The following is a 24,196-nucleotide window of genomic DNA, read 5'->3' as shown; positions in this document are numbered from 1 at the left end:
AAATACAGGTGAGGCTTGTTGCTGGGCTGGCGTGTCTCTCTACAGTACTCTTGTGTTACAACCTGCTTGGTGGTAATATCAGTTCAGGCTGTGCCTGGTGTCGCGTTTGAGCCCAGATGTTTAGCCTTTTTCTGCGGTCTACTTCATCCCTTCTGGCATGTCCTAGCTCTTCCAGTTCTCAAGCTCCTTCCCACCTGCAGCCTACACCAGGAAGCCTTGTACATTATTGCCCTGCAGGCTTACTTTCTTGCAAGTGGTTTCTGTCCCACCCAAACTGGGCATGAACTGTGCCTGTTTCTACCTGAGGCTGCTCATTAGGCATGATGCCACACCTCATCACAGACTCACATGATAACTGAGAGTAGAGGGGACCTCAGAGGTCCTCTGGCTCAGATTAGGGTCAGCACTCAAGCACCCTGATGCAAAACACAGACACACTGCAGACTGACATTAAACACCTCTGCAGACACCTTTTGCTATTGGAGAAAAAGTGGTGGAAATGAAAGCCCAGCATTTTCTCCCTACCTACTTTTTTTTAAAAAAAAAGCTTGTAATTTTCATTTCATCACCTTCTACCGCAAACCTTGAAAGAGCAGCAGACAGAGGACCTATACACATACTCCCAACCTCTAACATTGGTGTGGCTGGGAGCTGCTCCAAACGCATCATTAGAGGTAGTAGTCTGCCCTTTTTTTAATCCAGAGAGCCAGGATCTGCTGCTCTGTGTGCCCTGCTGGTCTTCAAACAATTGGTCACCCTGACAGTCAAGCTCAGGTACTACTTTCTAGCACAACAGTCTAAGCAGGGCTGGGTTTCTCTCTTTGTGACATGGAAAGCAAGGTTAAGGCGGACAGTAAATACCCAAGCTTCTCACCCAGCATCATCCCAAGCTGTCGGTGGGGGAGACCAAGCGCAGGCAAGGGGATCAAAACATTACCTTTAACGTTATTAAGCAGCTGCTTCAGGGGTAATCATGGCTGGTGTTCCCCTGAGCTGTGGCTCCTCTTTCCATAGTCTCATACCACTTCTGTCTGCTTTTCTTCCACTTATGCTGGTGGGCTGGTCTTCCTGGATTATATATAATTATGAAAACTTTAAGATGTTTTTCAATGTTAATTCAAGTCAGGAGGGGCTTTATCTTACACAGACACCTTTTCCTTCAGCTTTCATAAGTCTGAGCAGCACACAGTGCAACAGTGAAAAATCAGGATCCACCTCTGAAGTTTATTTCTGTAGAGGTTAGTATTCTTGGCATATGACATAGCCATGCTGTGAGAGTTTTCAAATATTAGTTATAATATTTACTTTGCTTTTGTGAAGAATGTGTTAGTTTAAACATGTCTTCTCCTAAGGTAAAGTGAAATAATTAAATTATTTTCTCGTTTTTGTGGTCCTTTCCACCTAATTTCCTCTGCAATTTGTTTATTTTCAGTGTACATGGGATTGTACAAAGAAAAAAGCAATTGCAAGGAATAGTGTAATTAAAAAGTTCAATGGATATTTTAATTGTTTTGTAGACAAGATATATTTATTTCCTTGAGGGGAAGAATAATTGCAACAGCACAATATGAAGAGTTTCATATCTTGGAAAAATATCTTGTATTTCAGAATAAGTTATTTTATGTACGTGAAAATAACTGTGAAACTGCCAAATATTCTAGTAGAATTTTGTGCTAGTTCAGGAAAATGGAATTCAAGACTATGCAAATCCACACAGCTTCTTTTACTATGACAGTTATGTCAGCAACTTGAAAAGAAGCCAGCTCTGTATTTTGTTGGATATGGCAGTGGTCAGTAGTGATAGACTAGCATTAGACTTTTGCCAAATGGATCCAACTTTCAGTGTGACAATGCAAAAAGAAAAAAAAAAAAAAAAAGCCTTTAAGATGATCTCATTTGGTAGTAGTCTGAGGGGAAGTGAGGACCATTACCCTGGCTATCAATAGTGTGTCATCTTTTCCCATCCAGACTTGTAGCTCTAGACTGTCTGCATGCTAACCTGACTGCTTCAGACACCCAGTGCCACGCAGGACACATATTGCTCCAAGATACAAATTCATATATGGACCAAGCTCTAAGTCTTATCATAAAATGCCTTCATCCCTGAAAAGGTAGTCTGCTTCAGGACTGTCTGACTCCAGTCAGAAAAGCTGGTATGATTTATCTGCTGGTACATGGTATAATGCCTAATGCAACAGAGCCCTGATCGCAGTGGCAATAACGGTACCTTGGGAGGTGATGACTTCTTTCAGAGGAGGTGCTGGTGAAGGTGCTACAAAGATGCATTCATGTTAGCAAATCCATGGAGGGTGAGGCAGAAGGTTGTTTACCCAAGGTAATGTAGTGTGAGTCTGGAAACACGGAAACATGCCAAGGTTGATCATTACAGACCTCCAAGTCACAAAGGCAGGCCACCAGTAGTGAATGGGTTCAGCAAAGCTAAGCCACTTTCTTCCAAGCCTCATACATCTGTCCAGACCTAGTCTGACATTATCTGAGTTCCTTGGAAGTGAATGTAACTGCTTACATGAATAAAGCCAGCAGCGCTTGGCTTTTTGTGAAACATTATTAATCATATTTATACTGTGGTAACACTCAGGAACGGTTGAGGCCTCAGGATATTGGTTGCGAACTGTAGTTACAGTTTCTGCCTGAAGAAACAAACAACAGTCATGATTGGAAGGTACAGTTCTGTTCAAAAAATACTGTGTATTCAAAAAATAACATTGACACGGTCTTACTCTGCAAATCTACTTCATGTATGTATTCAGACACATGTGCTATATACTTCAGTGACATAATAAAGGCCAATTACTTCTTTTCCCTACTCTGATGACAATGGAATTAAGCTGTTCTCTTTTGTTCAAAAGAAATACCTTCTAAATTAGAGTCATGTTACTTGTACAAAGCCACGGCTAAAGGTATAATCTAGGCTGCAAAATACAGGGGGAGGGGAGTTGCAGATACTTGTATGGTACAGAAAAGGAAAACAGGAGATACAGGTCTCCAGCTGATTCTCAGCTTACAAGAAATTAGAGACCGCTTTTCCTCCTTTAGCTCAGAAGAAGTTTGGAGTAATATTATTTAAGCTAACGGAGCTACACTATTGTAAAAGTGCTCTTCTATATCCCAAACTGGGGCTGAACACAGTATTCAACCTTGTCAAACTCCAGTACATAAACTGTGAGCTTCCAGCCCAGCTTTCCTTGCAGGCTAAGGCTTGCTGCCTGGTGGATCTGCAAGACCACGAGGGCCACTCACCGGCCCTGTAGCCCAACGCATCGGGCATTGCTGACCATTCAACTTACTGCCTGGCGAACCTGGACCCTGGGTCGCAGGGAGATACTGTGGCCCTGCTGCATAAGGAAGGCTGAGTCATCACCCGTGCTCAGATGACTTCACCCTCAACGTAACGTACATCTTCCCTGAAGTGTCCTGCGAAGGTCCCTGCTTTGCCCTGCGAGCCTGTGCACCAGGCACATTCTCCACGTGACACAGGGCCACAGTCCTGTCCCCTTCATTTGCTGAAAAAGAACTGTGAAGGTCTGAGCACTGTCAACTTCGACGGCTCAAAACCAACCATCCTCTCTCACGCAGCTCATGGGACTGGCCCCAAAGCCATGAGACTTGAAGAAAAACATACATGGCAGTTGAGTTCTTGCTTTCATTTCGGTTTGAATAACGCTATTTTGATCCTTGTTGCAGATACATTCTCAAGCTGGCTTCTCCCCTTGTCTGTTAAGGCTTTAACCCTTGAAGCAATCCTGCCGTCTCATCTGGCACCAGGTTTGCCTCCTGCATCTGTCCTGCTCCCAGTCTTCCAGCCAATTCCACCCTTCTCAGCCTCAGCTATGCCCTTGCAGCAGAGCGCCCAGATGGCTGCCCCTCTGGTGGGAGGTATGCAGACCAATTTCTGTAAGTTTCCCTATGTTCACCCTTTAGTCACAAACCACGGGGGGAAAGGAACAGAGACTGCCTGAATTGCTTTCCCAACCCTTCTTTAAGAGATTGGTGTGCCTAGCAGGTGCTGTGAGATACTAACTTCTGTTTGTAACTGCAAACTCGGTGTCTTTTCCACAGGAGATAGAGAGGCAGCCAGAGCAGGTTTCTCATGAGCAGTGATACCATTTGCTAGAGGATCCTCAGGAACTTTAGTAGCCACCTGGCTTGTTTTCAAAGGCTAACATCTAGCTGTTTGGTGCTGGACAGATGTGCTTTTTTGTCCTGTAGAATCAGGGACTTCTACATGTGAAGACATTTTGAGGTGAGCTTTAGACTGGGTGGTGATTCACTGAAGTTCTCTTTTAGCTGTTAAAACTTCTACAGCCAACCCAGCATGTTATTGCAGCCAAACCAGTTCCCTAACACCCAGGACCCTCCAGATCTGGGGAAGTAGGGAGGGGAGAGTGACCAAAACCAGACAAACAGAAAAGAAAAGTGTGGATTTCCTTGTTAGAGGAAAAAAGAGAACACTGAAAGTCAGATCTACCATGTAAATTTGTGAGGCGTACTTGACCTCAACCAATTAATCTCAGATAACATTTTTTCAAGAATGTTTTTAAACCTCGATCATTATATGCGAGGCATTCACCTCTGTGATACATTTCCCTTGAGGTTCCTTACCTTTTGCTGTGCAGTAGCCAGTAACGCACCACGTTTGCCCCCTGCTCGACATGACTTAAACCCCACATTTCTTAAAAGCAACTGTCTTCTGCTGTGGAATGATGCAGTTTTTGCCCTCTGTTCAACAAACCCAGCCACACACGTAGTTGTGATCTCATTCTGGAAAACTTCTGAAGGACAGCGGCCTTGTGCAGAGCAACAGTCCCGAGTACCACATCAGCTTCTCTCTGCTTACTCAGTCCTCACCCCACCTCTCTGGTTTCAAGGTATTTTTCATTCCCTAAACACTGTAAAAACACTTAGCATACTCAGGATTGACAATAATTAGCCTTCAGAAGGCTGAACCGTTCAGTCACTGAGAATGCCTTCCGAGTTAAAAAAACAACAGACATGGATGCTTGCTAAGAGAGGCGGCAGTGGTCTCACAGTTAACTTCCTAGTTATCTTCAAGCTGGGGCTCCTTTCAGGCTTTCTCTGTTTTTTGTCTGAACCACCACAGAGTTTCCTACTAGTTTAACCACTGTGGATTTAGAATCCCCCGATGCTACTGGCATTTTCTTTTTCAAGCACTGGGTTTCAATTCAGAGCACTGGAGGCACAGGAGCAGAAGCCTGTAACATCGATGTGGCTCCCTTACACTGTGACTATAGAAAGCTCCAAACTCTCATCTATTTAAAACATCTATTTATTTTTGAGCAGTTTTAAATAGATGAGAACTAAGGAGGAAGGGACCGTTGTGCTCCTAACACTGGCTCTTGCCTGGAATCCTGTCAATGTAAAACTCTCCTGCTCCCCGTGCCGGCTGTGTAGCTGTGCCAAGAGATTTAAGAAGAAAATCTCATCAGTTTGGAGCCAGGGTCAGTGTCCTTAAAGCTCTGGAAAAGAGCAGAGGAGAACACAGGGAGGAGGACCTGGATTCCAAGCTATTGGATTTGCAAACTGATTCTCCACAAAGTTTCTTGGAAAGAACTCGGACACATCAGCTTGAGAGTATTTTAAAAGATGTAATCTTCAGGTTTATCTTGTGAACTTTGGGTTTTTCCCTTTATTTACAATGCTAAAGGGCGACATCGATGAGGACGCACTGGAGAAGAACGCAGGCAGTTTTGCTTATGTATTAATTCTAAGCGTACAATTGTGGTTTGTGTTTTGTTCTTTAGAAACACATACTCCTTGACAAACACAAAGAAAAACACGAAGGAATATGGTCCCTGATCCTGCTAGGATTGCTGCTAAGAGCAATCTCAAACCTGCGGCTCCCACCAGGCAGAGGCCGAGGCAGGCGCTTACCTTTAACGCGTGGAAGTGCTTCCGCTGAGTTCCTGCCTACAGAGTGAAACAGGTATATAGGCGTTTGGGGGTTTACAGCCTTACCTCCATTAAACGCTCAGCGGCTGCAAGAGCGGAGGTACGCGACCCCCGCCGCGCGGGACCGCTGCGCTCGCTGTGCCGCAGGCAGGCGGCCGGTCAGCGCCCCGGGGGTCGCCGCAGGCTGCGGGCGGCCGCTCCCCGGCCCCGGCCTGTCACCTGGCCCCAGCCCCCCGCCTGTCACCTGGCCCCGGCCCCGGCCCCCCGCCTGTTACCTGGCCCCGGCCGCGGCCCCCCGCCCCGGGAGCGCCGCCTGACGTCACGGCGGCCCCAGGCTGGCTGCGCGGGGCCGGGGCCGGGGCACCCCGTCCGCCCCCTCCGCCCCCCGCACACGCGGAGGAACTCTTTTAAAAAGAGGGTGGTGTTTTGTGTGTTTCTGGGGTTTTGTTGTTGTTGCTTTTTTTTTTTTTTTTTTTTTTTTTTCCGGCCCGCACTGGCTTAAGGAGCGTTTCTTACACACGCACGCAGACCGCTGGCAGCTCCGGCAACCGACACATCTGCTCTCCATTGCGACCACCCCCCTCCAGCAAACACCCTTCCCCTGCTGCTGCTCCTCCTCCCTTCCCGCTCCGGCTCCGCTCGCACCCGCCGCTTCCTTTCTTCCAACGATGTTTTCCTGCTCCACGGGGCGACGTGTTTGCTGAACTTTCCTAACAGTTTGGGGGGCGGGTGGGAGGAACCTGAGGTTTTTTTTCCTTCCCCCCCCCCGCCCCGGAGCAGGTCGGGGGCAGCGAGCGGAGGAAGGATCCGCACGCCGGGCGCAGGTCGCGCACACACACACACTCGCTCACTCTTCCTTCGGCGGGGAGGAAACCCTTGCACCGGGGGTCCACCAAGCTCGCCGGCTGCAGGGGCTCCGCTGTGGAAATGGCTCGGATCAGACGGGGCTTCCTCCTCCTCCTCCTCGCTGCCTGTGCACTTTTGTCACCAGCGCTCGCTGCCTCCGAAAAGGGCAGGCTGAGGGGGATCACGTACGTCCTGCAGCCCGGCCGGGGGGGCTCCTCTGGCAGCCGGCATCAGCGCCCGGTGCTGTTCGGTGGGGAGCAGCAGCAGCAGCAGCGCACGTTTAACGTACAGCTCAACACGCGCTACGGCGGCGGCACTCTGGAGCGGACCCGGCGGATGAGCAAGCCGGGCGGCGCGGGCGTCCAGCTCCGCTTGGGGCCCGCCGGGCAGGTCCACCCCAACGCCGCCGCTCACGCCGCCTCCTTCGCCAAGCCGGCCCGCTTCGGCCCCCGGCCCAAGCCGCCGCCGGGCCCCCACGGCAACAGCAGCGCCGCCCTGCCCCTCCGCCAGAAGCACCAGCTGCCGCCGCTGCCGGGGTAAGGCGCCCGCCCGCCGCGCCCCGCGCGTCCCCCGCCACCCCGCACGGCTGGGGCGGCCGCGCCGCCCGCCCGCCGCCTCCCTGCACCGCCCCGAGCATCTTCGCCGCGCCCGTTGGTCGCTCCCCGCGGCGGGGGCCGGGGCAGCCCGCCAGAGCCCGGCGCGGCGGTACCTGCCCGCCCGCCGCTCCTTTGCCGCCTCCACGCGGCACCTGAGCCTCGCGCGTGGCCAGCCCCCCCCGCGCGCCTCGGCGGCTCCCGCGCCCGGGCTGAGGCGTCGAGCGCGCGAGGAGCCCGCCACCGCCCCCCTCGCGGCCCCGGCTCGCGCCTCGGTCGTTCGCGCCCCTGAGGGAAGCGCGGGGGGTGCCCGTCGCGCCGCAGCCTCGGCGCCGCCCGCCCTGCCAGCCGGAGCCGTGCCGGGCCAGGAGTTTCCTCGAACGCTCCTCGGGAAGTTTAATTCCTGACGCCCTTTTCTTTCCCGGCCCAGCGCCCACCCTGCAGCCTGGCTAGGGACGGAGCGGGGCTGGCTGCCGCCGGGGGGCCCTGCCGGACCCTCTCCCTCTTTGCTGTTCCCGCAGGGTCAACGTCTGCGGGGGGCAGTGCTGCCACGGCTGGAGCAAGGCCTCGGGCTCCCAGAGGTGCATCAAACGTGAGTAGCTGTGTGGTGTGGGGGGTGTGGGGACACCGCTGCAGCCTGTAGCCGGGGGGACCAGTGGAGACCACCCGGGCACCCGGCAAGGTGGTGGATGCAGGCATCAGCTGCGGGCAAAGAGGTGCTGGCTGAGCTACAGATCCCACCCACGCTGTGTCACCAGCCTGCTTGCTGGAGCCCATCTCCCCCAGCATCGTTGGCACACAGCAGTCATTATGCTTCATCTCTCCTCCCTAAATCCCCCCTTGCTAACCTTCATGAACAGCGGGTGCCTCATATGTTTATTCTTAGCACAGATTGCAGCATTTCTGAAGAGAGCTTTGTGGAGGTTACTTTTGTAGGACCACCCCCCCCACACATGTTAGTGCTTGGGTGTTAGGAGTTTTTTGAAGAGGGGGACTTGATAGGGTGAAGGACCTGCCAGAGGAGCACAGGTGGGGAGCAAGGAATTGCCATCTACCCACGCTGTCCTTTCTCCAGTGCCCCACGTAGTGATCCTGTGATTAGGGCATGGAATTTCTGAAATGTTGAACAAGGTAAAAGCAGTGGGTTTGGAGAAGATCCTGTAGAGGGTCATACCTTTACTGGGATACCTAGAAACATAAAATCTGTGCATAAACTAACACTGAGCCAATGCTATTATACTCAGGTTGGCCTTTCTAATGTGAAAGAAGAAGAATCTCTGCTAATTTAGGCAGGATTCAAGATGACTGCGAATGGCTAAACTGGAGTGATGTTGCCATGACGTCATGGAAGATTGTAATGACATACCTCTTCAGGAAACCCCTTTAGGTATTAGTGAGATTGGGCAGAGCTTAGAACATCACTTTAGTTCAGCAGGACTTCTGTCTCTGAGAGAGTTGGAGTAAACAATGCTTTCAAGACTCAAACTCTGGGGCTTTTTATAGTGGCTTTTGTCCCTGTGTGGGATTTTTCACAACAGGGAGCAATCACATTTGTAATCCTCAGTAAGGTCAAGTACCTTTGACCTGCATGGAGCTGTTGCTAAGAAGAAAAGACTTGTATTACAGTAGCCTGTTAAAGACAAAACTTCACAATTTCCCTGCCCAACTTAGGCATTTAAGATAGTCTTCTAAATTAACATTTTCAGCTTGAAATACATGCTGCTCTGTTAGGTTAGTCACCTTTTTTGCTTAACACGCTTTACAAGTATAGAGTGATTTCCTTCAGCTTACAGTGGTATTTTGAGGCTAAAACACCTACCTTAGCTGAATGACTAATCAAAATGGAAAAAACAATTTCAGGAAATTAAGTAAAAAAAAATAATATTTCAACTGCAATGCTATTGTCAAACAATTTTATTTTCAGTATTTTGAACAAAACGCATACAGTTTTCCTTTTGGTGGCTCTTTGTCTTCTAGTAACTTTTATTTCCATATAACTTCATCCTTTTCAACTTTTGTTTATAAATTAAGAACTTTGCTTTCTGTTCTTTAAGTTTTGCCTTTTTGGCTGACTTCTGCCATTATCATTCAACTATTCTTTTTTTTATTATTATTTTTTTTAATTCCTTTTTAGGGTCTTCAATAAAGACCAAATCAAGCAGTTAGATTTTTATGGCATAGCTGGGTAGAATCTCATTTAAATCCATTAATTACTTTGTTCATCCATAGTTATTGGAGGAATGGACTAGCAGAGGAGTCAAAAGAAAGGGGAGGGCATTTACTTTTTGACTTTTCTTTCTCATTTTGTGTCCCTAATATTAGGCTCTCCTTTGCATTAAATATTTTTGCTGCCTGCTCTGATGCTACTCTGATACCGCCTAGCAGTGGTATAATACACTTGGCTTAGATCTCAGCTTTACCCCTCTTGGCAAGCCAGGGGAAGCACTAAATGTACTGAAGTTGTCTGTTTTGTAACTTAGGCAAACCGTGAGATAGCATTGACTTGATATAGCTATGGAAGATTAGTCTTGCAGTCATAAAACCAGATATCTCTGTTTCTGGAACCTCCCAATGTTCTTTTTAGAAGAACAGAAACCCTATAACTGAACAAAAGTTAACCCCTTTTTTTCCTGTAAGTGATTTTTAAGTTCAGTTAGTGGACTCTCAGTTATTTTTGAGTGTATTATTGCAGTTGTAGATTAATTGTGCTACAGATGCAGGCACACCTGAGCTGACTTCATGCAGAGTCAGTTTGGATCTGTCAGTGTTTATTAGTTCAGACTTCGTATCGCTTTAATAAGCTGTTTGGTCTCTAGGGCCAGTTTATATTCTTTTGCATGGTGCAAAGCCTGAGCTAATAAACCCCAGACCCATACTGGCTCTTTCCAGAGCCAACTTCCATTTGTCTGCATTGTGCTTCCAGAACCAGAGTGCTGAGAGCCAGCTCTGATCAGTGAGGCTTATTAGCTCAGGTGTAATCCCAGCAGCATGTGTTTCTGCTCTGCTGCACCTGTGTGAATAAGCCTGCCTGTAGTCCACAGAAAGAGGGGTCAAAGGGAAGCGGTATGGTCTTGCAGTCCAGGCTGTTAATCTTCCCCCTCCCTTTGTCTTGTGTGATTGTTTGCTACCCCTACTTTCTCGTGCATGGGCCTATGGCTGAGGCTGCTGTTCCCTTGGTGGGTGGTAGTCTGACTGGAAGCAGTGGCAGTTGCTTCACATTTCCTTGGTAGCAGCAACAGGGGGTATTTGAGATGTTTCTGTGCAGGTCAGAGAGTAGCAAATGTACAGAGGAGGCAAGTTGACTTTTCAAGTCCCTTTTCTAAATTCTAGTCTGAAGCTGAACTGCTTGTTGTGTTCACAGTATTCATGTTCTCTTGGAAGCCTGACAGTCTGTCCTCAGAAGGTGAACTTCTGTTCTCCTATGAACTACCTGTATGAGAGTGTCTACCATATCCAATTTTAGGCATACAGGTTTTCCCCTCTCTGTGCCTAATATTTCAGTTTTACATTGTAAAAATTTTAAGAACTTCTTTTTCAAACTTGGTGTGACTTTGCTTATGAAGAACTGCGTTATTCTAGTGAAAAAGATTAAATCATAAAGGTCAGCATTAAAAAGTGTCCAGAATTGCTTTACATTGGGAGAATGATGCCTAATGGTCAAAACTGACCTTTTTGAAGTGTTCAAAACATCCACCTTTGGGTAAAGACAAAGGTGGGAAAAATTCAACCACAGCAATGAACACCTTGGGAAGCTGTAAGCACGTGAGAGGGTTTATGACAAAGATAGTCTTCCAGTCATAGTTATCATAGGTTATAATCTGTGTAAGTGCAATAATAAGATACTACCAAGGCTGGAGACATAGTGTTTTGTTAGTACTTGTTGCATAACCTGAGCATTATACAAACGTTAATTAGCTCTATAACATGGCTGTAAGGCAAGTAAAACCTGGAGTGTGGGGTTTCTGTTGTTTATTTCATTTATGGAAATTGAGCCATAGGTTACATATGGCCTTGGACAAGTTATAACAACTGTCTGGAAGGTGTAAGATGGAAATTAGGAGTTCCTGCCTCTCAGCTGCATGTTTATCCTATTGAAACCTGTTGTCTCCTACTTTGTTACTTACTACGAAATTTCCATTAGTTAATACTGCTTCCTACAAAATCTGCTCATTTGTTTGTTCTGGTTTTGTTTCCTTTTTTGTAACGGTTACAAGGAGCTGCTGTTCATGTTGGGAAGTCAAGAAAGAAATTACCTATTGTTTGCAGGATCTAGTATCTTACAAAATACAAAATTAAAACCCCCACCTTATTGTAATAGTAGACGCTGTCTAAAATGTATATTGATATGCTGTATCTGGAGCATTAATGTCAGTTGTTTGTGAGTGTTCTCAATATAAATGGGATGGTTTAAACAGCAGCATTGCCTGGAGGAATTCTAACTTTCACTAGTGTAACGATGAGAATTAACTAATCCTAGTGGGAAGGAGAGAGCTGGCTGTTAATGGAACACTGAAGCAGTAGCTCCTTATTGCAGAGGTGGAAAAAAAAGGCTCGTAGGACAAATAGGTGCGAAAGTGGATTTTGCATGATTATGTTTAGAGTAAATTTCATATAGGGAGAGGAGTTATTGTCTGTGTAGATGTAGAACCCACGTACACCATTGTTGTCAATTAAAAGGAAAAAGATCTTGTGTCCTTGTTGAGTGAAGGTGGTATATGTATTCCATGCTTGGGCATAAGGTGAGTATTTTGGAGTTGGAACTGGACTCAATTCTTTGAGTTTGGTAATGAAGTTCTTTCCTGTCTGTCGTGTGCTCAGGCACCTTGGAAGGGCCAGCAGAAAATTAGACAGTCTGTTGTCTTTTTTTGTATTAAAATATTATCTTGCTAATTCTCTTCTCTTTTGAAAGACTACCTGACTCAACATTAAAAAAAATGTGCTATAGGTAAATTTTTAAATTTGTAAACAAATTAATTTATTTGTCAGAATAAGAAAATATACAACAGTAAAGTCTTCCCTCTGGAGAAGGAGGAGACTAGAAAAGTTGTGCTAATGCTTGCCCAGAGGAAGGGTCCCTTTTTTTTGGTTCCCAAATTTGCATGGCCTCTGCTTTGTGTATTGCTGTTCAGTTTGAGCCATCGGATCCCTAAACCTCCAGAGCTATACTTCTCACTGTTACTGGGTTAGCAAGCTACAGCTTTGTGTCTCCTTCGGGACAAGGACACTTAACAATGTGACCAGTGGTTCTAGACCTCGAGCTGTCTGAGATCTGGATGGAGCATGCCTGAGGTTGCATGCTTAGGTCTTGTTCTGATATAGGGTTGGGATGCAGATCTAGAAACTTGGAAACGTACACGGGTCCCCTCGTTTACATATAAAACTCTCTATCACTCAGTATTGGTTGCTCAGAATCCTTTTTCTGTCTTCAGTTCAGCTCTTACAAGTGTGTTATGCAGGAGAGCTGTACTTCTGGTCACTGGAACTTAGTACTTCAAATCTTTGCAGCTGTGCTTCATGACAGTTTTCTGCTCATAAATGGTTCCTGAGGCTTGTGCTTAAATCAGTTTTGTGACTGAGTTTTACCGAGTTTGTTTATTTACATTATGTATACCAAGCCTAACTATAACATACTGTCTCCAAATGTTGTTTCTTCTCATTCTAAGACCATCGTCTCGGTAAAACCAGTATCATTCAAATTACGTCTAAATCAAAATTAAATCTCAATTTTAAAGAGACATCACTACTTTGACCTAACAGAACTGACCTTTGTGTTAGCCCTTTTAAGTCTATTATTTGATGTTGTTTTTAAACACTTCAAAATGGAAAAACCAAAAGCCACTACTTGAGTAGCTTGGTTTTGCCTCTGCTATGGTTGCTACTATAATATGTAAATAAAACTTTTGAATTTCATAGACAAGGAATAGATTGGCTTTTGAAGTGGGAGAGCTCAGTGGTAGTTCTACTCTGCTTTATTTTTTGCTTGCTGTCCTTGGGAAGGGGGGAGAACAGGAGGATCCAGATTCTTGTGATCTTTGGTTTTGTCTGCATTAGCAAGCAGCATGGACTAATGGGAGCAGATCTATAGTCTAAAGCCTTAGGTTTGAATGACCTGCAGTCCATTGCATGCATGTTTCAGGGCTTAGTGTTTTATTTTGGTCTAGGTGTAGTCTGGTCTCATGAATGAATGACAATATGAGGCTGAAATACATTAGGTGCACTCTTGGAGTGTTCACATTTGGGATTTAGTTTCTTGTTATTTTTTAAGGTGGGTTTTTTTTCCCCTCTGCATCTAAAAGAAACAGTGCATGTGCTTTTAGATGCCCCCACAACACGAACCAAACCTCCGTGAGTGAAATTGTTAAGATATGCTTCAAGAGAGTCCTGACCCAAACTAAAGCAGTAACACAGACTTTGAGCATTGTCTGTCTCCAGGCCATTGATGGCAGCCAGCCTCCCTCCCGCGAGAGGAGGCAGTAAGACCTATGAGAAGACGGGGAGCTGTTAGCTGCTCCCTGCTTTACAGATGTGACCATGCTGTGTGTCGTTACCACATTCTGGTGAGGAAATGCAGGTCCGCGATTAGTATGAGGTGAAACGTACTCAGCCTTTTCTTTGTGATACATTTGGGACTTCACTGGAAACAAGTAAGGTTATAATGATACATAGTCTATTTCATACAAATACTGCATGTGTGTGCAGATTTAAAACAAAACAAAGAACCTTAAAAGAAACTTCTCAAGATGTGCTCCTACACTGAAACAGATGACAGATTGATAGTGAACTCGTTCAGCTCATTGCAGCAGTTAGTGTTAATAAAAGAAGCAGGACATGTAGTACAGTTGTGGTAAACCTACAGTGGATAAAAAGTCCTGAACACTTCCTCTGTAAATGAAGTATTAGAAGGTACCCAGAAAACTGTGGGCTTTTTCTTTTTTTTTTTTTTTTCCCCCCCCCTTTCGTATGTGTTGGCTATTTGTTTTCAGTGTGTAATTTGGGAGTGGTGTAGAAAGCTGTGTAGGTGCTGTGGGGAGCTGTGGTTCATCCAGTGATTGCACAGTGTTCCGGTTCTGCATGTTACGGGAACAAAATGACCTAGTGACAGTGAAGTGATACTTTGATACCTCTCTTCTGTACAGCTGCCCTTCTTGAGCACGGAGAAGGGAAGAGCTAGAAGCAGGGCATGTTCCCCTCTCCTCCCTCTCCAGCAAAGTGAGAGGGCAGGGCAAAGTGGCTGTGCATGTGGGATCAGTGAGCCTCCTGACCCTTGGGAGAGCAGGGCTGTAGTGAGGGGCAGGTTTCTGTACTCTGTGGGGCCTTCAGAAGAAGTTGGGTGCAGCACCTTTAATGATACTCCAGCCTTCTTTGCAGCCTCCAGCATGAAGGGCCACTTGTGCCATATGAACCTGCCTTAAAGCAAAATTGCATTGCCCAGGAGCTGCTCTTTAGTGGAGGGTGGATGGAGAGGGCCACACATCTCCCTCCACTGGCTCCTTGTTCAAATACTGCAGTACTGGCTGTTAGCAGATTATGGGTGGTTCAGGTTGTTGAGCCTGTTCTGTAATTAACAGGGACTGATAGTGGGTTGGTTTTGAGGGTTTTGCTTTAGTTTTTTTTGTTCTGCCTTTAAAAGCACCAGTACTTGACTTGTGTAGCCTAATTTATTCCTAGAAAACTTACCCTCTCCATTGACTACAGAAAGAAAGCAGAGCTTTAGTTTCTCTCTGCATTTCTGACTGCACACAGAAGGGGAGTAAGGATTTTACATGTTAGCAAGGCAAGATGTTAATTTAAATACAGAGCTATAAATAGCTCATCTCATCCATGTTCTTTTTTGTGAAATGCACATGTTAAACCCTGCATAAACCTAGAGTTTTGGAGAGCAGCTTCCTGATAAAGGGGGTCTGTTTTGTGTTCTGTGGCAAGATTTGTTTTTTCATAATTCAAATCAGTATTTTTATATCTCTTGCTGGCTGTTTAGACCTCAATTTTCAGAGAAGCTCAACTAAATGGTGAACTCATGGAGAGCTGGTTGGATTTAAGGAAAACTTTATTATTATTAGCATTTTAATTACTCTATTATGATGAGTAGTCTCGTCTCTTGTATTTCTTTTCTGTAGCACTTCAATTGTCTGAATCCTCTATCCAGTTAAAATTTTTCAGTTGTCCCTTTATTGAGTTTCTCTTTGTTCAGTTTCCTGTGTATTTCTTACAAAGTATTTTGTAACACAATAAATAAGCACTGTAATGAGAAAGGTTAAGAGAATTATAAGGATTGCAGAACGGAGTGTTAACCACTCCAGCAAGCAAGAACAGCATGTAATGCAAATCTGCTGGTTTCTTGGCTTAGTCCATTCTGTAGTGAATCTTTCTGATACTGAAATGATAGAAGGACCTATAGCATGTGAAATGTTTGTACTGTCAGAATATGTATAATTATGATCTCTTATTACTTTCAAATGTCCCCCAGATTGTGCAGTCTAACTTAAGTATTTATACTATATAAACTTCAGTAAACACAACACAAATGAAAATGCCAAGTATCAAACAGCATGTTATATTCTTATGACTGATAAGCCTAATTTCAGCAAAAGGATGCATTATTTTTTGAAGTATTTGAGTATAGCTGCTATTCTGATAAATCTTAGCATTTAGAGGTAATACTATGAAGATACATAGCAAATAATCTTAATGAAGTACGTTACATTGTCATTAGGTTAGGAGAGAAACTTTGTGACTTTGTTTGTTTTAAAAGAAATACTATGCCAAAAGCATTAGGCTTTTTTGTTTCCCTCCTTTCTTGGAGGTCATGTTTATGGAGCCATCCACACCAGTGTGGGAATGCATCAGATGTTTTGAAGTGGACTAGTGAAGAATTCCAGCAGTGACACATGCTTTTATTTGAAGTATATTTGGGGAAAGAATTCCCTAAGACCATCTCCTTATGATAAAAACAAAGTTCCTGTGTAGGAAGATACAGATGGTTGTAATACCTCCACCATTAGTAGTGTAGAGGTCATACAGGTTTTCTGCAGTTAATGCCATTTCTTCTGATTGTTCAAGTAATTTCTTTTTTTTTTTTTTTTTTTTTTTTTTATAGAATGGTTTTGCAACATGGTGGTCTCACCCTTGGTCACAAATTCCTCTCACTCCCATCCTCAATAAATCTGTAGAATTGTTGGATGTATTTCTGGTAAAATTCAACTTTTGAAAACTGTTTGGAGAAAGCTACTCGGATGTCGAACTAGATCCCTAGAAAAGCATTAGGTGGTGAGCACTAAATTTTCCTTCAGCTAGCTTTTGGGTTTCCATTCTCCAGTGTTGCATCCTTAGTCCTGACAACAACTTAAAAGATTGAAGATGGTCTCCAGAATAAAAGTGTGAAAGTGAATGGTGAGCTAATCGGTAGGGCAATTCGGAGAACCAGAAACTATTATGAACTTTGCTGTTCTCCAGGATGTCAGCGCCATATTCAGGTTTTTCTGAGGCCTCTTCCCTTTCAGAGCCCACAGCTTGTCGCTCTCCAGAGTAAGTGCTTCACTGCTTTGCTTTAGGGATCCGTTGGGGATCACCACTCTGTCTTTCAACAGTGGGAGTTAAAGGTGCCTTTGTATTGCAACTTCTTGTTTAGGATGTGCGCTCAACCAAGATGGGCTCTGGTTTGGTTTCCTTGTGTGCTTGAGGAATAGAATTCTTGAATTAATTAAGACAGGCAGTATTTGCTATGCCTTTAACAGTATTCCTGTGTTGCCTGTAAAGGAACTTGAAATTTCTGCTCTAAGCTCAGGTATATTCATGTCACAATGTTGTTTTTCCCCCTTTCTGTAAACAATGCATGTGTCATTTCTTGACCATTTTGTGTTGGAATCTGAAACAGCCTCACACTTACAATCATCTTTGCAATTACTGTATTTTCTCTTATTTGCCCTCCAGCATGTATTTTGCCTTACAGGGTTTAGGCACTTCTATGAGGGAAGTTCATATATACTGTGCCAATGTGCACAGTGATGAAATTTGTTGGAAACAGGGCATTCTGCTTAAACTGATGCTTGACTATGTGTGGTTAAGAGGACTGAAAAAAAAAAAAAGTTACATTAAATTTTATGTGGGAAATAGAAAGGAAAAATCTAGTGGATGGGCTCACTAGATATAAAACTCACAACACTTGTAGTGAAATTGTATCAAAGTATTAGAAATTCAGGAATGAATTTCTAATTCATGTGAATGCTTAAGTACTAATCAGCAACCGTTGCTTGATAAAGGAGATGCTTAAAGGTGGAGCTGAGGCTAAAAGGTTAGAAACTTGGGTGCGGGAAACTTCTGGGACATTTAAATTTGTTGATTGTGAGTTTGTTACTGAAAAATACAGTTCTCCACATGATCTAGAGATACAAGGGAATAAACTTGTAAATGAGATATTACTGTTTGAAGAAGGTAATTGTGAATCAAGGTAAAATCAAAGTGATTAGCATAGGAATCAGATGTTAATGATCTTAATTCAAGAATTATCAGAAATTTAATATAAAAGTTTTTTTGTGACCAGATAGTGGTATCTGTATTTTGATTCTTCTGAAAGGTCAGAAAAAGAAATTTTAATCTAAACTTCTTCAATATGTGTTAATTTTTTATACTTTGTGATATAATAAATAATGCTTAATTTAGTATGTATTAAAACAGAAGTACACTCTGCATATGTAGAAGTTTTAAAAATATGTAAATACTATAAAAGGTTTATAACAGGTTTATTTTAGGTCTTGCTCTGCAAGTATTTGTATAGTCTTTAACCAAATAACATGAACATGTGGAACAAAAAGTGCATATGTATAGATCAGTCCCAAACCAACATACAAATGTATTGGAAGGGGTGCGTTTAAACCTAATGGTAACTTTACTATTTTATACTTGCTTTTTTTGTCGTAAATAAAGCCATAACAGGCCTTATAAGTATCCCTCTAACTCAGCATTCTCTCTGCGATGCTGGTGAGCAATAGTTGATAAGGGGAGGATGCATAAAAAGGATGAATGTGTTAGGATACAGCCACAGAAAATGCTTTCAGCTTTTTGTGATTTAGGGACTTCCAAAGCAAATGTGGCACCAAGGCTTTATTTTTGGTAGATAAAGATTGCATGGTCTTATAACACACAACCCAACCCAAAAGATCCCCATGTTACTGGAAAGTGGGGGAAGGTTGGTTATGTTGGCTATGCCTGGCCTTCCAATGTGGCCAACTTCTTTGGCACAGCAAGCTATGGATGCTGAAACTAAAGGTTCAAAAAGCACCAGTGAGCTCCTGACAGAAAAATCTGCTGAGGGTTATTAAATACAAAAACAACACTCTTCTTGCTCAGGAAGTTGCTGAGCCTCTAATCCTTGAAGACTGTAGTGGAATAAACTTTCACTGCTTCTCACCCTGTACTTAAACGTGTCCTTAAGCATCCACCTTGGCAATGGAGAGAATGGACTAAGTGGATCCTTGATCTGACACTAAGTGTAGTCTCGTTATTTGCATTTCGCCGAGCTCCATTGTGAACTTCCAGTTGTAACCTCCTTGAACTGAATAGGACCAAGCCTATTGCCTTTAACGGGAGTATGTTGGCCAGCTCTTCAGTTTTAAACTTAATGCTTGCATGCTCCAGTTTTTGGAAACTTAGCTTTATGGAAAATAATGGTGTTTTCAGTTAGACGTGCCATTATTGTTGTCTTCAAACAAAATAATTAGGTCATACATTTGGCGTGCTGCAGCTGTGTTGAACATTTTTAAAACTAAACTGCTGTATTATGTCAATTAAAATGTTCATTTTATCTTTCCTAAAAATGTGTTCTTTTATCCTATTTTGTGATCTACTATTGCACAACATTAATAAAGAACTTCAATCAAAGGATGCATTGCTGTGAATACCTGATGTATCGGTCTTTTTAACCTGTTGTCACTGTTCATGTGATTTGAGACAAACTGGGTATTTTATAACATAGTTGCTGGATCTGCTGATGCTTGTTTTGTTATAAGGCCAGCTAGAGTAATACTGTCTGTCCTTGCAGAGCTTCATGTGCTTGACGTGTAGGTACAGCTGAGAAACTTTCAGGGTTTACATTGCTGTCAGTGAAGTAAGAATCTTCAAGTCTGGGTAAAAAAGATAAGGTCATTTCAAAACAGGTTCTATTTTCAGGTGTCTAGTTTTAAATTCATTGCAGCCTTATTATGTTCACTTTGGTAAGTGGAAACTTAGGTTTTCTTAGGCTTTTGCAGCACAGCTTTGGTTCTTAACTACATGGGGGGAAAAAAGTTGCAGTTTTCTCAGGGTTGTCGTTCATACGTGTTTAAATTATTTCACCTTTATGAATTAGATACACAGTGATCAGTATCCTAGCAGAGTGGATATTTTGTTTATTGACTTTTGAGGTGGTCTTGTTAGCCTCTGTCTGATTTTTGTTTTTTAAATAACTTGTTGAGAATCTTAGAGCTTAATATTCATGGGTGGCTGTAAATCTCTAGAAATATATGTTCAGTATGAATGTGTGTTAATGTAAAAATGGGACTTTTGAAAATCTGTAATTATTATCATTTTTTTAAACAGATATGTTTATGTGATTTTTTTTCTAAAGCACTCCCAGCTGTTCACAGGGTGTTTCACTGTGATCTTGGGACATTTTCTGCAGGTGACCTGAATGATGGGGGTTACTGTTCTGGTCTTAGAGTCTCTCCAAAGCCAGTGAAACTTAATTAGAATTTAAGGCTTCTGAATCTATTCTTCAAAGGTATAATTAATTTCAGTCCTGTGCATATAAGTGAATTTTTACTGTTCATAGGAAAAATCTAGTTTTAAAAGCAAGACACAAGAAAGAGTTGGCTTGTGTGCTACAACATACGTTTGTTGTAAATCCCTTCTCAAGTTTACAGTGAAAATGGTCTTCAGTCTTCCAGCAGTCAAAGACGAAATATATTCTCAAAAAAACCCAGAAATGTAAGCAAGCAAATGGTTACTCTTTATGTTGCCAGGGAGATGCATAATATACAATTAAGCTAGCTCAGCTAAATAGTATTGAAAAGGAGATATGTTGCTGAACAACATATGGAGGGTGAAAGTATATGTGAGAAGAAACCCCTGCAAAGCTGAAGTTAAAGTTGTAGGTCAATTATGGTGCCATGTATGAGAGGTATACGTGGTACATCTGTATCAGATGGTATTATTATTTGACAAACTATTCCTCCAAATTAACACAGTCCCATCCTAATAAGTTATTTCATATGTATGCTTGTGTGTTTATTTTAATATATAAATACATATATTAAAACTTGAAGTGTCAAGTATTCCAGTTTGTTTGGACCAGGGCTGTGGACTGACTTTTTGAAAATATAAAGTAATTGTGCAGCTGGATGTACTTGAATATGATGCAGAATCACATGTTATGTTTTAAGATATGAACCTTTTTAGGTTCTTATTATGGTTATATTGTTAAATTTTATCTACTGGATAAGATAATTTGTTTTGCTATCTTTGTCTTATCTTAACATTCTCTAAATATGATAGCGCTGTAAGTTTAAGCATCCAAAATCTTGAAATTAGGCATACCTTTGCGATGTTATGTACACATATAACGAGCAACTGCTTTTTCTTTTTTTCTTTTTTTTTTTTTTGGTGGGATTTTTGCTTCTTAAGGTTTCTTGCTTCTTCAGAGTGGAATTGATCCTGTGTTAACTAGGTCTACAAGCTGGCTGTTGAGTCTAGGCTGATTATTCAGACTCCCTCTATAGTCAGCAGATAGAGAGCAACACAGTGTAATTAGTACTATCTGAGGGCAGGTATCTGAAAGCGAATTGTCTTTTGAATAATCTGATCCCTTTTCAGTGGTGGTACACAGAAGGTGTAGAAGCTAGGTCAGGCTAATCACAAGGACTTGTCTCTTTCTTCAAAGAAGTCAACCCCTATGTCTTCATAGCAGCAGTTTATGCTGCGAGCCCTCAGACAATTTCATTTGGGCTTTAGAGGGGGAAGAGATGAATCACTTCATGCTTCTCTGGATTGTTTTGGTCATCTATAATGTGACTGTAAGGATTCCTTCTAGTTACTACCTATGGAGGATCTGTGATTTTAAACAGTAAGAGAATCAATCCAAGCCTAGACCAGTAGTAAAATCTATGATCTGCATAATATTGTTTCATTGGATGCAGTTTGGATGTTAAAAGTATGGGGAGGGAGGATGCAGGGAAGGAAGGAGGGTATAAAGACTGCTAACAGGAAGGTTTGAAATAATGTTATATTTCTTGATTTAACTTGTTCATTTCCCATTCTTTATCTCACCAGCATTTTACTTCTTGGAATTGTTCAAATGTTGTACCTGTGTTATGTAGGAAAGCAGTAAAAGCTACAGCAATTTATATACTATCTTTTGTGTAGCTTAGTAATGTTGTGCTCTCCTACTTCAATTATCATTAGCAATTAATGCCTTTTTTATTATGGGGAAGGTTTGCATTTTTGTTCACGCTTTGTTTCAAAGGTACTTTTTAAAATGTCTTTTCTTAGCTAACTGTGCGCCACCGTGCCAAAATGGAGGGATGTGCCTGCGACCTCAGCTTTGTGTGTGTAAACCAGGAACAAAAGGTACTTCCTGTGAGGATACAGTCATGCAAGAGACATCTTCCACTGGAGGCCGGAGCCCTGTTGTTCCCCCGTGGCCCATACCCCAGCAGGCTGCCCAGCAGACCTTCTCTCAGAAGGTGCAGGTCCCACCGAAGGTTGGCCCTATGACTCAGATGGCATTCACCATCAAGCAGAAGCCTCCTGTTGGGTTACCTCAGCAAATGCAACCACAGTAAGTGTTTTCTTTGCTTTCAAAGGAGTCCAGTATGTTAGATTTATGAAACATTGTTGCTTGCAAGTATTTTCAAATAATCATACTTGGAAACTTTCAGAGATTTTTTTTTTATTATTATTTTTTTTAAAGAACTTTTTATTTTAACTGTCAGACTTAAGTGGATTTTCAAGCTTCTGTTGCTTATGAGCCAGATCTTCTCACCTGAACAGAATATCCTGTAATGTCAGTCAACTTTATTTTCCTTAGAATGGCAATGCTATACAAATTTCAGAAGAGTTATTCTGAATTTACACTAGTGACTTTTTGAGTTAAACCTAGAACAGTCTGGCATGGAATTTCAATATCTCACATAACTGAGGAGAGTAAGATTTGGTGCTTGTGTTCTGAGTTTTCTTCCATTTGCATTATATTTTCTTTCTAAAAATAAGTGTGTATGGCTCTACTACAGTTGATACTTCTGCTTGCTTGTGTTTGAGGTTCATAATTCTATCTGCCTGTCACAGGTAGCAAAGAAACACGCCTCAAAGAATTTAATTTCTCTGACTCTTCAATAGCTTGTGACTTAGACTTTGTGTTATTTTCATTAGTTTAGATACTTCAAGTGGGTCTGAAATTTCTCTAACTATACTTTTTTTTTATTAATGTATCTGACCTTAACTTGTTTCAGGGATGAAATAGGGGGAGGGAGGTGCACAGGAAAGTGGCAGTCAAAGTGAATGTGGGTAGTTCTAGGGGTCTGCAGCAACTACTGTCCATCAAGTTCTCCAGGTGAAGTCGGTAACAAAAAGTGTTCATGCCCTGTAACAGGTGTTGCTTTTCTGTAGCTGTAAGCAGGGTGCAGCCCATCTCACTTGTAGCCTCCAGAGCAAGATTATCAGGACTGAGAAATAAACTGTTTTCCTGTGCCCAAAACTATAAAAATGAACCTGAAAAGGGTGGTGTGTGATTATAGAGGTCTGCATCTGAGTAGTTATATGCTCCTGACAACAAGGTACATCCTGCCACACCTCTCCAAAGCTGCATGTGAGAATAGAGATCACTGGGCACTGCCAGTGATGTTTATTGTCTGGTAACCTCTTTATTAGGTTCTTTCCTCTTAAACCCTTCCAATTCCTTTTACGGTTGTCCTAGCTCATCTAATTGTGGAGCCACAAGCAAAACTGGGTTCGTACATGTCTTCTGTAATAGGAAGAGGGACTTATCTCTTGGAGTTCTAAACTCTAGCTAGTATGTTCTTTGAGAAAGGTGTAAGGTGAGGCAGGGTGGGCTTTAGGAACAAATACATCCACAGTCTTGAAGGACAGAAAAATTGCTACCCAATTTTAGTATTTTATAGTATTCTAAACCCAGTTTCATTCCTATAAGTGAAGCAAAAGTTATTGAAGGGGAAATTAACAGTAAAATCAGTAGGCTTTTTTTTGCTCCTTCCCATCCAGACCAGTGGGACTGCTAATCCTCAGGACCTGGCTTCTCTGCTTAGCCCCATAAAGTGGGAAATAAAAAGCAGGAAATAAGTACAAAGAGGCCAGACAATTCCTGTCTTATCACTACTGATTCCTATAGAGTGTACTGTGTGTCTTTTTCTTTCTCCGTCCCTCCACACACAAGCATTCTCAATGAATTCTTCCTGTTGTGATAAAGGCTAGTTGTCCAAATTGGGTAATAAAATACAGTTCAAAAAAAAAGAAAAGAGGGAAAGAAAAAAAAGAAAAAGAATGCAGTTTTTTTTGCCTGCAAAAAAAAAAAATCTTTCTTCTTCCAAGCACTCTGAAACTGTCCTTAGAAGGCTTGTGGCTGCCTCTAGAGAAGACTTATTTTCCATTATTCCTGGAAAGGCAGAGTTGAGGGATAAAGGGTTCCTTTTGTATGAAAAGAGAAGATGATCAACTGATATTCTTCTATGCTACTACATAACATGCCAGGTTATGATGCTCAAGTGTTTCTAGAGCGTACATACAGCATGCCATGCTTCACCAAAATATCTGTTCCTGCTTCCATGAAACAACATCACAGA

General features: G+C 42.9%; 1 protein-coding gene across 6 annotated transcripts in view; it reads left to right on the top strand.

The window, feature by feature from the left end:
- The window catches only part of LTBP1 (latent transforming growth factor beta binding protein 1), a 216,750-nt gene that overhangs the window by 13,658 nt on the left and 178,896 nt on the right, over positions 1–24,196 (top strand). For 2 of the 6 annotated variants that reach the window (XM_056356798.1, XM_056356796.1), the window contains exons 1-3: positions 6,362–7,313; positions 7,892–7,962; positions 21,891–22,179. In XM_056356798.1, the coding sequence (XP_056212773.1) occupies positions 6,859–7,313; positions 7,892–7,962; positions 21,891–22,179 (815 nt within the window). In that variant the 5' untranslated portion in view covers positions 6,362–6,858. Of the gene's footprint in view, positions 1–5,783; positions 5,966–6,360; positions 7,314–7,891; positions 7,963–21,890; positions 22,180–24,196 lie in introns of those variants that run through there. The other 4 variants (XM_056356801.1, XM_056356797.1, XM_056356799.1 and 1 more) reach the window with 4 other exon arrangements.

Source organism: Falco biarmicus, chromosome 12 (genome assembly GCF_023638135.1).
Source record: "Falco biarmicus isolate bFalBia1 chromosome 12, bFalBia1.pri, whole genome shotgun sequence".
NCBI lineage: Eukaryota > Metazoa > Chordata > Aves > Falconiformes > Falconidae > Falco > Falco biarmicus.
The sequence above is the reverse complement of the archived record's forward strand: the minus strand, read 5'-3'. Positions and strand labels throughout refer to the sequence as shown.